This window comes from Mastigoproctus giganteus, chromosome 3 (assembly GCF_048544385.1).
Source record: "Mastigoproctus giganteus isolate SK-2022 chromosome 3, ASM4854438v1, whole genome shotgun sequence".
NCBI lineage: Eukaryota > Metazoa > Arthropoda > Arachnida > Uropygi > Thelyphonidae > Mastigoproctus > Mastigoproctus giganteus.
Window position 1 is genome coordinate 164,477,698 of NC_143577.1, and position 14,819 is coordinate 164,492,516.

General features: G+C 38.3%; 1 protein-coding gene across 1 annotated transcript in view; it reads left to right on the top strand.

The window, feature by feature from the left end:
* The window catches only part of LOC150088381 (phospholipid-transporting ATPase ABCA3-like), a 286,503-nt gene that overhangs the window by 14,092 nt on the left and 257,592 nt on the right, over positions 1-14,819 (top strand). Inside the window, exon 2 of the mRNA XM_090369476.1 lies at positions 7,052-7,270. Coding sequence (XP_090225602.1) covers positions 7,052-7,270 — 219 coding nt within the window. The remainder of the gene's footprint in view (positions 1-7,051; positions 7,271-14,819) is intronic.

Genomic DNA, 14,819 nt, shown 5'->3' on the forward strand with positions numbered 1-14,819 from the left:
TGTATAAGGCAATGGTCAGACCACACCTAGAGTTTTGTATACAGGCCTGGAGGCCTCATTTCAAGAAGGATGTATAGCTGCTGGAACGATTACAGAGAAGGGCAACAAGAGTAGTGAATGGAACAAAGGGGTGCTCTTATGAAGAAAGGCTTAAGTTTTGCAAATTACAATGTCTGGAGACTAGGCACCAGCGAGGTGATCTGATAGAGGTGTATAAAGCCTTGAATGGTTTGAGCATGCTCATTGCTGATGGGATTCTCCCTCTTGCTCAGAATAATCACCTGAGAGGGCATAAATTCAAATTGAGGAAAGACAGATGTAGGATAGATGTGCAGAAATTTGCCTTTAGCCAGTGGGTGGTTGGTTGGTGGAACAGACTTCCATCCCATGTCGTGGAAGTTGATAGCCTAAATAAGTTTAAGGCTCAGCTGGACAGGTATTTTGAACAAACAGAGGGGTGAAGGGGAAGTGGTTATTTTATTTATTTTTTTATTTATTTATTTATTTTATTTTATTTATTTACTTATTTTTTTTTTTTTTGGCTGATGCTGCATAAGCTTGCTTTCTTGCATCGAATGCCTCTACTAATGCTAATCACTTGGAGCTCTTTGACTTTCTCCAGTCCAGCTTTCTTAACAGTGAGGTAATTTTCCTTGGTGACTTTAATGTTCACAACTCCAGCTGGCTCCCATTTTCTGGTCACACCGATCCAGCTGGTTGAGATGCTGAGGCTTTTGCAATTACTAATGACCTCACACAGATTGTTCATTTTCCTACCAGAATACTGGACAATCCTAACCATACAGCCAACACGCTTGATCTTTTTCTCACAAACAACTCTTCTAAATACATGGTCAAAGTGAGTGGTCCTTTAGGACCACACACCTTAGATCACAACTTGGTGATCGTTTCTTCTCCAATGGAGCCTTTTTCTCATGGCTATTCCCAACCTTGTGTTGTTTGGCATTACAAGAACGCAAAATGGGATGACCTGTGAGATTTCTTTTCCTTGGTTGGATTATTGTTTCAAAACTTCTGATGTCAACGTTTGCTCAGAGTGTGTCAGTGAAATTATTCTTGTAGGAATGGAAACCTTTATTCCACACTCCACTTAAAAAGTTGTCCTTTATCTAAACCTTGGTTTTCCAATAAATGTGTTAAGGCTGTTCAAGGGAAGAATGTTGCATAATGAAATTGGCTTGTTTCCAATTCTTCAGTTTCATTTTCTGCCTGCACCAAAGCTTGCAACAATTGTAAAGCAGTTATTAATCAATCCAAACTAGATTTTGAACAGGCTAAGAGTAGAAAATGTGCTTCTTGCACTAATGGTAATAGAGCTCTTCTTGAAACTCGTGTATTAATGATTTTGGTAAAACCTCCCACAATTCCCAACATGCTCCATTCAGTGCCTCCTGTGGTCTTCCTTCAAAAGGATGTCAGAAGGAATTTGACAAAACTTGATGCTCAGAAAGTCCTGATGGTATTTCTCCACTTGTTCTCAAAACCTGTGCTCTTGAACTTACTCCTGTTTTTTGCCACATTTTTTTTCACTTTCTTATTCCAAAGGTATTTTTACTTCTGTTTGGAAATTTGCTCATAACTGCCTAGAAACCTTCCATCTGATCAATGATCGCCAGTATGGATTCCGTCAGTGTTGATAATCTGGCTTATGTTACCCATTTATGGACAATTCAATGGAAAAGTTCGGTGAAACACAAGCAATTGCTCTTGACATCTCAAAGGCTTTCAATCGTGTTTGGCATAAAGGTCTTCTAAACAAGCTTCCATCTTATGGTTTGTCAACTGTTTTTTGTAATTAGTTATCCAGTTTTCTCTCTGATTGCTCACTGAGGGTGATGGTAGATGGCTCTGCCTTCTAACTTCTTCACTAGTGCTGATGTCCCCCCCCCCCTTCCAATCTTTTCCTCTTGTATATTAATGACTTTCTTTCATTGACTGGAAATCCTATCCATAGTTTTGCTGATGATAGCACATTGCATTCCACTTTCCAGTTTGAGAAACTTTACCCTGCTCAATCAGTTTCAACTTATCAAATATTTGCTGCCAATACTTTAAATATCAATCTCTAGGTAGTGGATCAAAGACAGCTTAGTTCATTTCAAACCTTCTAAAACTCAGTCTTGTCTTAATATCTCGCAAAAAGGATTCTTCTGCTCCTATGCTTATCTTTGGTGACACTATGATTTCTAGGCAAGGTGATATTTATTTTGGGGATTACCCTGACTTCTAAGGTCTCTTGGCACAAGCACGTTACAAATATTGATTCATCTGCATCTAAAAAACTTTGTTTTCTCTTTCGCTGTCGGCGTTACTTTTCTTCCAAATGGCTGTTCACTGTATAAATTGCAAATCCGCCTTACCATGGAATATTGTTCTCACATCTGGGGCGGTACCCCCAAAACCTCTCTCGGGCTTCTAGATTCCATTCAGAAGAGGGGCAGTTAGGTTAATTAATGACTCATCTCTAACAGTCTCTCCACTCACTGTCTCATAGACATACTGTTTATGCTACATGCCTTTTCTACAGATACTTCCATAGGCACTGTTCTTCTGAATTGGCTTCTATAATTCCCACTCTCTTTCAAAACAGTCCAAACATGTCCCGCCACCAGCCATCATCGATTTACTGTCCAATTTCAAACTCACAGAACCAACTTTTCATCTTCCTCGTTTATTCATTCAACTGCAGTTTTCTGGAACAACCTTCCTTCATACGTATTTCCTGAAAATTGCAGTCTTCAGAAGCTCAAGTCTAATGTCAACAAATATCTTCTTTCGTCTTCTCAACTTCCAACCCAATAACTGTACTAAGTACTATAGGTTCTAATACCTCTTGTGTTTAGGATTTTCATAAGGAAAAAAAGAAAGTTTGAGAACTGCTGCATTAAGCAATTGCTATTTCCTTTTCTGTTATTAGGGAATTTCAGTGGACAATACTCTGTGCTGATATCAATATAAGGGTTTGGACAGTTGAGGTATGCTTGAAAAGAATGGTCTGGCCCTTCTAAATGTGGGTTCTAACACCTTCTTCCCCATGTCTATCCATTCGTTCACTGTAGTAGATCTCTCTATATGCCACTCTTCACTCCTTCCTGTTTGTACATGGAAAGTAGATGGCGGTGATAACCTTTACGGTAGTGAGCACTTCTCTGTGCTATTTGCTGTTTCCAATGGGAGACAATGCCATCGATCTCAGATACTACGGTGGAAGATCGATCATGCTGGATGGAAATTCTTTCAGACACCTGCCAACGTTTAATACCACCATAATCTACCAGGAGCCAATTAATGACACAGTTAAGTACATCACAGAAAATATCATCCAAGCAACAGCAATTGTAATACTGAAGACCGACCCATTTTCCACAATTTTCAAAATAATAGTGGAATAGAGAATGCACAGCAGCAAGAAAAGCTCAAAACAAAGCATGGGGAATATTCTGTTGTTAGTCCACTACAGATAATCTAATAGCTTTCAAATGTACGTGTGCCAAAGCATGTTACATCAGAGTCAAAAAATTCTTGGCTCTATTTTACATCTTCCTTCAGAAACAAATGTAGGCCTAACTGCAATTGAAAATGCTCTCTAGGAGACATTTGCTAAAGTGTCTTAAAAAAAACATCATATTCCCCCCCCCCCCAGAGTTCCTGGCCCTCAAACAAAAATCAGAAAAACAGCATTTGAAGCTGTCTTTAAATAGCATCAAGCCTTACAACCAGCTATTTTACACAAGGAGCTGAAAGCACCACTCTCCCTTTCTAAAGCAAGTGCTTTCAAGCCATAGAATCTACCTTGAAGAGGAGTTTCTGGACCCACAACATATGGCAATCATTCTTACCTTCCTAAAAACCTGGAAAGGATCCAAAAGATTACTGTCCTATTGCTCTGATCAACTGTTTGTGCATGAACCTGGAAAGAATGGTCAATGCTTGCATTATGTGGTATTTAGACCCTAACGACATCCTTTCCAGGACACATTATGGTTTCCAAAGGAACAGGCCAACACTTGACCATTTTAATCTGACTGAAAACATTATTCATGCCTCCTGAAATGTGAGCCCCAGTTGTTGATTTTCTCTTTGACCTGGAAAATGCAGATGACACTTTGGTCTTAGAGGATACATTGATACTTTATTAAAACTTTCTTTCAAACCAGTCATTCCAAGTTCATGTAGGATCCACCCTCTCTCAGCCATTTTGCCAAGAAGAGGAAGTTCCACAAGGATCAGTTCTGAGCATTGCACTTTTTGCTATTAAAGTTAATTCTATTACTGAACAACTTCCTCCAGCCACAAACAGTGCCCTCTTTATCTTTTCATGGTCATGCAACATGAGGATTATCAAAAGACAGTTGCAGCATGCCCTTGACCATGTCAGCTCTTGGGCAATGGGTTCAGATTTTCGCCTCAGAAGACCATCTGCATACACTTGAATCACTCAAGCTCAGACAAAACATCATTCCATTAACACCCAAGACAAAATTCTTGAGACTTGTATTTGATTATAAGTTGACATTTCTACTACATATCCATCAATTGCAGACAAAGCTCAAGAGGGAAATGAACCTCCTACATACTATCTCTTCCAATAAATGGGGAACAGATCACAGCTTCACACTCTGCCTTTATTATTCACTTGTCTGATCTAATTTAGATTATGGGTCTCAAGTGTATGCTTCATCTAGAAACAGCATACTATGATGGCTAGACTCAGTTCACTATCTGCGTTGCTACTGGAGAATTTAGAACATCTGCTGTCCAGAGTTTATATGATGAAGCAGGGGAACCACCACTATTGCTCTGATGAAAATAATTGTCACTAAAATATACTTTTAAACTGAAATCCTTGCCAGGCAACTCCACATGGACATCTGTATTTGAGCCACTATAGGAAACTCTATAACACCCGTCAGACTGCCCACCATCCTTTTGGTGTCCATGTCCAAGAGCTGCTCAGAGAGCTTATCATCAGGGTAGATAATGTTGAACAGTCACCAAGGCAACTACTTCTACCCCAGTATGCTTATATATAATCTTGTAACTTGTCCATTAAAAATTGGGGTAAGGCCATCATCCCATCTTCTGTCAACCAAAAATTTTATACTGCTCACTGAGCCAAATACTCTGACTTCTTGCCTGCCTTCACTGGTCGCTCAAAGTCTCTACAGATCTGTCAGATCTGCTGCTATCTTTCCAGACAGTACTATGTTTGGGAAGGTTCCCCACGAGTGCAGCATATATATATATATATACAGCTGAGTTGTATGCTATAGGGCTAGCCTTGGGCCACATTAAAACCGACAAGTACCATAAGTGTATGGTATATACTGCCTCTTTAAGTATACTATAGGCCTGGTTGAATATGGGGTATAATATTCATCCATTCCTGACCCAGATCCATCAGATGGTACAGCCTCTTTTTAATGTCCATTTGACATTAGTTTCTGATGGATTTCAAGCCACATTGGAATCAGAGGCAATGAACTGGCAGACACTGTGGCCAGATCACCAGAATCTCACAGTACTCATTGCCTGTTGGTCTCCTATAGAGACTATAGGCAGGTAATACACTCTACTCTCTCTCTCTCTCTCTCTCTCTCTCTCTCTCTCTCTCTCTCTCTCTCTCTCTCTCTCAATAGCAACATTCTTGGCATTGGGCAAGTCACAAACAAGCTTTATCAGCCTGTAATCCAATACTGGCAGTCTAGTCTGTGCAGAAAGGAAGTTGTCTCTGCATAGGACTTAGTCCAGCTTGTCTCTGCATAGGACTTAGTCTTCTTACACATGCATTCCTGTTGAGCACAGGTGACTCTCCTATGCGTGAGAATTATGGCACCATTTTTAACTATTTGTCATATTTTATCCGAATGTCCACATTATAAACGCGAACGTATTTTATCACTTTTATTTATCTGGCTGAGCCTTATATGCAGTCAGATTTTATCTGATAATGACAACATGTCTTCTGTTTTTAGTTATTGAAATCAATTAATATTTTTACTCATTTAAAATTTATCTTTTTATTTTTATTCTTTTATTTTTATATTTTATATCTTTATTATATTTTATGCATTTTCATGCCTTTATTGTTATATATTTTGACATAGTGACCTAATTCTCTAGGTCACTGAAATCTTGTGTTCTTCTATATAACCTGGTTTTGGCACATTATAGCCTCAGTTGCTAATGCACTAATAAAAGCCAAACTAAACCTAAACCCTGTTGAGAAATAGACTCAGTCACAACTGGATAAAATGCATTTTAAAATCATTCTTCATATAATCATCATTTGTTGTCTTTGCTCTTGACATCAATATGCTTAAAGTTTTTTGTCAGACTTTTTAAACTTTTATATTTGTGATATTCACATTTTTCAGTGCATTTGCTTCATTACTACATACTTGAAATTTTTAAGACAAACCAAAGTTTGTTCATCATTTTTATAACATCTCATATTGTGAAACCCTTCAGAATGAGTTGCCTTTCTCTTGTACTTTGAATAAGTAACACTTTCCCCATTAGTGAAATCTGCTGTTACTCAGTTGAGTAACAGCAGATTTCACCTGGGTGGCACTCAACTGAGTAACAGCAGACTGTTTCAAAGTTCAACTGTTTCAACTGTTTCAAAGCTATTTGACCTCTCTTCTGTGGGCTGGTAAGTACCCAAAAGTATAAGAGCTGGCAACCCAGTTGTGAGTTATTTGCACAGTATGGGAGATATTGTGAAGATTTACACAGTGAGAGAGATAGGTATAACTTGGCATAATTATGTAGTGTTGATTTTTTTCAGTGTTTTTTCAGTATTTTTTTTTCAGTATTTTTTCAGTATTTATTTTTCTTCTGCTCATTCTAACTTTTTAAATGTTAATAGATTTTTGTTATTAAGCTATTTAATTTTTAAGTTATTTAATTTAAATTATTAAGCTATTAACTAAAATAATTTTATTTTGATTCTGATTAACAGTAAAACTGCCTAGATTTTTAAAGAGAAAATTAAACTAACAATTATTTATTTTTTTTTTTATTTCAGATATTACAGCAGTGAGCTCAGAGGAAGATATGGTTACATATGCACAGTCCTTTGCTATTCAGGCATCAGTGAAAGTATTAGGTTTAGTGTTCACAAGCTTCCAGCAAAACAGTTCCAGACCCCCTCAAAATTTGATTTATAAAATACGCCTTTCCTCAGATTTCCAAACTAATGATCTTTATCAGACATCATTTCACAGTGGGCCAAGACTTTATGATGGTATTTTATTTCTCTTAGAATATGGAAAAAAAAAAAAAAAAAAACTTAAATAATTAATTTTTTATAGTTTTATTTATGTTATAAAGAAAAGTCTTAAAGCCTGCTTTACAAATAATTCTTGACATATTTATTATTAGCATTAGTAGAAGAGGCATATGATGCAAGAAACCAAGCTTATGCAGCATCAGCCAAAAAAAAAAAAAAAAAAAACCCCTTCCACTTCACCCCTCCGTTCGTTCGAAATACCTGTCCAGCTGAGCCTTAAATTTATTTAGGCTATCAACTTCCACAACAAGGGATGGAAGTCTGTTCCACCAACCAACTACCCGATGGCTAAAGGCAAATTTCCGCACATCTATCCTACATCTGTCTTTCCTCAATTTGAATTTATGCCCTCTCAGGTGATTATTCTGAGCAAGAGGCAGTATACCATCAGCATTGAGCATGCTCAAACCATTCAAGGCTTTGTACACCTCTATCAGTTCACCTTGCCGGTGCCTAGTCTCCAGACACTGTAATTTGCAAAACTTAAGCCTTTCTTCGTAAGAGCAACCCTTCGTTCCCTTCACTAACCTTGTTGCCCTTCTCTGTACTCGTTCCAACAGCTCTACATCCTGCTTAAAATGAGGCCTCCAGTACTCAAGGTGTGGCCTGACCATTGCCTTATACAAGGGGATAATCACCTCCCTATCCCTTCTAGAAAAATTCCTGTATATCATTGATAAGACACCATGAGCTACTCTTGCAGCCTGTCTGCACTGCTCGGAGAACTTCATATCTGCCTGCACAATTACCTCCAGGTCCTTCTCATTCTCTACCACTGTCAGTGTAGTACCACAGAGTTGATATGTTGCTCTGGGGTTGCTGTTTCCCATATGTAGTACTTTACATTTGTCAATGCTAAACTTCATTTGCCACCTCTCAGCCCATCTGCTCAACCTTTCCAGACCCTGTTGCAGCAGCATAGCATCAGTAGCGTCCTTAACAACCCTGCCAATCTTTGTATCGTCTGCAAACTTGGACATTAAGCTTGATATACCATCATCAATATTATTTATAAATACAAAAAACAACAATGGGCCCAACACTGAACCCTGAGGGACTCCACTAATAATATTAGTCCACAATGAGCAGTGTCCATTAACTACCACTCTCTGTCTTCTGCCACTCAATTATCCCTTTATCCATAGCAACAATTTGCCACCAATGCCACACTGCTCCAATTTGTGCAGCAGTCTTCCATGTGCAACAGTATCAAAAGCCTTTCTAAGATCCAAATATATAATATCAAAGTTATTCCCTGCATCCAATTCTTTTGTGACTACATCATTGTATCCAATCAAATTGGTCAGGCAAGACCTTCTCTTAACAAAACCATGCTGTGTCTGGGCTATAACTGAATTCTTGTCAAGATGATCCTGCAGTGCTTCTTTAACCAGCGCTTCCATTAATTTTCCTGGAACAGAAGTTAAACTCACAGGTCTATAATTACTTGTTTCAGCCTTTGATCCTCCTTTGTGAATTGGGGTTACATTTGCACATCTCCAGTCTGTGGGTACCTCCCCTGAGTCCAAGGAAGCTCTCATAATTATAGCTAACAGATTGGTTACTTCCTTTGCTGCCTCCTTTAATATAACTGGATAGATCCCATCCACCCACCCCATGTGCCTTTCTTCTATTCATCTTCAACAATTTCTCCTCCACTTTACTCTCAATTATTACAAGATCATCTAGCTCACTGCCAGTGTTTACTTCATCTATGGCATTCCCCTTCCTGAATAACTCCTCATGTGTGAATGTAGATGCAAAACATTGATTTAGTTTGTTAGCTACCTGAGCAGGATCATGAACAGTTGAACCGTCGATATCAAGTGGACCAATCTGATTCATCCCCTTCCTTCTAGAGTTTACATAAGTAAAGAATTCCTTGCTGTTTTTCTTTGCATCCCTTGCCAAAGATTTCTCGTAATCTGCCTTTGCCTGCATAACCTCCTTTGTAACTTGGTTACATATCAACTTATATCTATCATAGGCTTCTGTGTCACATGTTAATTTATATGTATCCCTTGCATTTTTCTTCTCTGCCATATGTCTCATTAGTTCTTCCGACATCCATTTAGGCCTGAACCTTGAACAATATTTCTTAGTTGGTATGTAAAGCCTAGTAGCTTCCAAGATAAGTTCTTTGACTGCTTCCCATTTTGAGTTTGCTGTTGGTAACATCATCAGTTGGTCCCACTGTATAGAATTTAAATACTGTCTCAGACCATCGTAGTCGCCTTCCCTTTACCCCTGATGGTAGTTACCTCTTTTGAGTAAATCCCACTTCAGCACACAGTGATCACTGCCACCTAGTGGTTCCTGTATCTGCAGATTCTTAATTCACGAAGAATCACTACTGATAATCAAATCAAGAGTATTGCTCCCTCTAGTTTCCTCCCGAACATGCTGATTTAGAAAACAATCATCCAATAAATCCACAAAAGCCTTGTTAGTGTGTAAGTGACCAACCCACAAATTCCAGTCAATATCTGGGAAATTAAAATCCCCCATTATAAGACTCTCTGATTTACTGGCCCACTCTATTTCCCTGTACAGTTTCTTATTATACTCATCAGAGTCATTAGGCCTATAGCACACTCCTATTCTAATTGGAAGCTACTAGGCTTTACATACCAACTAAGAAATATTGTTCAAGGTTTAGGCCAAAATGGATGTCAGATGAACTAATGAGGCATATGGCAGAGAAGAAAAATGCATGGGATACTTACAAATTAACACATGACACAGAAGCCTATGATAGATACAAGTTGATATGCAACCAAGTTACAAAGGAGGTTAGGCAGGCGAAGGCAGATTACGAGAAATCCTTGGCAAGGGATGCAAAGAAAAACAGCAAAGAGTTCTTTACTTATGTAAACTCTAGAAGGAAGGGGATGAATCAGATTGGTCCACTTGATATTGATGGGTCAATTGTTGATGATCCTGCTCAGGTAGCTAACAAACTAAATGAATATTTTGCATCGACATTCACACATGAGGAGTTATTCAGCAAGGGGAATGCCAGAGGTGTATTCAACTCTAGCAGTCAGCTACAGAATCTTGAAATAACTGGGAGTAAAGTGGAGGAGAAACTGTTGAAGATAAACACAAGAAAGGCACCCGGGGTGGATGGGATCTATCCAGTTATATTAAAGGAGGCAGCAAAGGAAGTAAGCAAACCCTTAGCCATAATTATGAGAGCTTCCTTGGACTCAGGGGAGGTACCCATAGACTGGAAATGTGCAAATGTGACCCCAATTCACAAAGGAGGATCAAAGGCTGACACAAGTAATTATAGACCTGTGAGCTTAACTTCTATTCCAGGAAAATTAATGGAGGCACAGGTTAAAGAAGGACTGCAGGATCATTTAGACAAGACTTCAGTTATATCTCAGACACAGCACGGTTTTGTTAAGGGGAAGTCTTGCCTGACTAACTTGATTGGATACTATGATGCAGTCACAAAAGAACTGGATGCAGGGAATAACTTTGATATTATATACTTGGATCTTAGAAAGGCTTTTGATACTGTTGCACATGGAAGACTGCTACACAAATTGGAGCAGTGTGACATTGGAGGCAAATTGCTGCTATGGATAAAGGGGTGGTTGAGGGGGAGAAGACAGAGAGTGGTAATCAATGGACACTGCTCAATGTGGACTAATTTTATTAGTGGAGTCCCTCAGGGCTCAGTGTTGGGTCCATTATTGTTTTCTGTATTTGTAGATGATATTGATGATGGTATATCAAGCTTAATGTCCAAGTTTTCAGACGATACAAAGGTTGGCAGGGTTGTCAAGGACACTACTGACACTATGCTGCTGCAACAGGATCTGGAAAGGTTGAGCAGATGGACTGAGAGGTGGCAAATGAAGTTTAACATTGACAAATGTAAAGTACTACACATGGGAAACAGCAACCCCAGAGCAACGTATCAACTCTGTGGTACTACACTGACAGTGGTAGAGAATGAAAGGGACTTGGGGGTGGTTGTGCAGGCAGATATGAAGTTCTCTGAGCAGTGCAGACGGGCTGCAAGAGTAGCTCATGGAGTATTGTCAATGATATACAGGAATTTTTCCAGCAGGGATAAGGAGGTGATTATTCCTTTGTATAAGGCAATGGTCATGCCACACCTAGAGTACTGTATACAGGTCTGGAGGCCTCATTTCAAGAAGGATGTAGAGCTGCTGGAACGAGTACAGAGAAGGGCAACAAGATTAGTGAATGGAACAAAGGGGTGCTGTTACGAAGAAAGGCTTAAGTTTTGCAAATTACAGTGTCTGGAGACTAGGCACCAGCGAGGTGATCTGATAGAGGTGTATAAAGCCTTGAATGGTTTAAGCATGCTCAATGCTGATGGGATTCTTCCTCTAGCTCAGAAAAATCACCTGAGAGGGCATAAATTCAAATTGAGGAAAGACAGATGTCGGTTAGACGTGCTGAAATTTGCCTTTAGCCAGCGGGTGGTTGGTTGGTGGAACAGACTTCCATCCCTTGTGGTGGAGGTTGATAGCCTAAATAAGTTTAAGGCTCAGCTGGACAGGTATTTTGAACGAACAGAGGGGTGAAGTGGAAGTGGGTTTTTTTTTTTTGGCTGATGCTGCATAAGCTTGCATTTCTTGCATCAAATGCCTCTACTAATGCTAAAAAATGCTAATGCTAACTTATTCAGTGTACTGTGATAACTTTTTTTTTTTTCCCCAGCAATGGAAAAAAAAAAAACAAAACTATCTTGCTAATTTAATCGTTATACAGATATATTCAGCATAATCTTCGCAATACTCCCATTACTCACCAGCATACAGATGGCTCTAAAATAGATACTAAAGCAGATTCTGCAATAGTACTTCCTAACATTATAATTACCAAATTTTTTCCAGCTCAATGCAGCAGTTATATTACTGAACTAATGACTATATTGATTGTACTGAACTATATTAAGAAATTACCTCTGCATTTCTGCAGAGGTAATTTCTTAATATAGGAAATCAGTGCAATCTTATACTTACTGATTCCCTAAATGTAATGAATGCTCTTCAATGAAAAGTCTCTCGACCAATTTTATATTCAATTCAGATCTAGTTGATATGATTTTTGTTTTTTTTTGATTTGGTAGTTGTTGGCGCATCGGCTTCTGTGGCCATATTGCACCTCCCAAGGTTTTTGCAGTACTTTGATCCAAGCCCGAGGCGGGAATCGAACCCGCGACCTTTGGGTTGCCGGGTAGGTACTTTACCCACTCGGCTAGCCCGGTCGGCTGTTGATATGATTTGAAGCCTCAAGCGTTTAGGGCATAAGCCTCAAGCTGTGAAGGAGTCTAGACTATGTATAAATATAGTGCAAATGCATCAGGAATACATAGCTATATCTGAATAAATCAGATTATTAATAAAACGGCATCGTTTTAAGTTATATCTCATATTGTGAATACCTTCACAACGAGTTGTCATGATATTGCACTACTACGAATAAGTAACGCTTCACCTAAGGAGAAGACTAATGTTACTTATTCTCAGATGGATACCACCACCCAGATGGCACCGTTTCAGGGCTATTTGGCCCTTCTTCGGTGGGTGGGTAGGTACCCGAGTGATGCAATGATGGCAAAACAGTTATGAAGTATAACTCCACAATATGAGAGATGCCTGATGGTGTATCATGTATTTAGACTCAAGCGTTTAGGGCATAAGCCTCAAGCTATGAAGGAGTCTAGACTATGTATAAATATAGTGCAAATGCATCAGGAATACATAGCTATATCTGAATAAATCAGATTATTAATAAAACGGCATCGTTTTAAGTTATATCTCATATTGTGAATACCTTCACAACGTATCCATCTGAGAATAAGTAACATTAGTCTTCTCCTTAGGTGAAGCGTTACTTATTCGAAGTAGTGCAATATCATGACAACTCGTTGTGAAGGTATTCACAATATGAGATATAACTTAAAACGATGCCGTTTTATTAATAATCTGATTTATTCAGATATAGCTATGTATTCCTGATGCATTTGCACTATATTTATACATAGTATGATTTGAAGCTTATTTTTTTGCTGGATTCCTAGGCATATAGTCATCTCAGGTAATAAATGCACTGATAGAGTTAAAAAAAAAAAAAAACTCAAAGTTAAATTCTTAATTGCATCCAGTTTCATAATTTGGTTATAAAACTCAAATTTCAGTGGTCACAAGTTTGGAAAATCAGTTGAATGACAGACTCTTCTAAGTGAAACACTTCAACTATGTATATCAAGTATCCAGACAGATAGGCATGAAGAAATTATTCTTATGAGTGTGCATATTGGGCATGCTCAATTATTGCATTTACGTCTGCTCACAAAATGCAGTTCTTCAGTGTCCTAATTATAATCCTCAGCTTATAATCAAACACTTACTGATGGGGTACCCTTTACATTAAATGGCATGACAAACAGCCTTCTGACTCCTAATGCAGATACATGAACTTCTGATCTAAATGGACATCATAAAGACTATTCAAACATAGATGAACTTACTTTTTCTGGTCTCTATATCCACATATATTGCATATAATATTCAAAAACAAACCTTGTTGGTTCTAAAACCAGCTGTTAGACATTAGCATGTCTGTGGACATGTTCAAAAAAAAAAAAAAAAAAAAATCCCCAAGAAAAAGTGATTGTACTTGAAAAATGGTCTATACTAAATGGACTACTTTTCACATCTTTGAGATTTAAACAGAGAATATCTCCTCCATGGCAAGTGGTTTAGCCATTTATCACTTCTTTTGAGAGGGCTGGATTCAAATCCAGCCATGAACTAGAAAAAATTTCTGAAGACCTCTTCAGTAGGCTGAGTTAGCTGATTCTTCCCCCACCCCATAATGATCACCGCATATCCCTGGAGCAATATGGCATTAGTTGCTAATGCTCCTAAAAACCAAATAACAACAACCCCCACCCCATGAGCCTTTTTTTTTTTTTTTTTTGCATGCCATGCAAGTTGACCTGTAAATACATATTAGTGTTAGCCATATAGTATAAGGAAGCCATGGGCTTTTGCTGCACCTGCCAAAAAAAAAGAAAAAGAAATAAACAAAATAATTTTTAAAATAATAATTAATAAAATAAAATAAATCCTATTTGCCTCCCTCATCACATAGGTGAGGGAGTCATATTCAACTGACCTTTGAATTTCTCCAAGCCATCAGCTTCAACCACTGATGGAGGCAACTTGTTCCAGTAATTAACAACTTGCTAAATAAAAGAAAACTTCATGCAACCTAGTCTAACCTCTTCCCTTGCAATTTGAAGTCGTGATCCCTAGTTTAGGAATCATTTATAACAATGAATATTTCATACTCATTCATTTTACTTTCACCTCTCAGAGCTTTATACATTTCTTCTCCAGGTGCCTAGTTTCCAAGCCATGTAGCCCACATAATTTGAAGCTAGATCTTTTTTTATGTGTTGTCTCTGTACTTGGCCACTATTATTCTAAGTGTGGTCTTAAAATTGTTT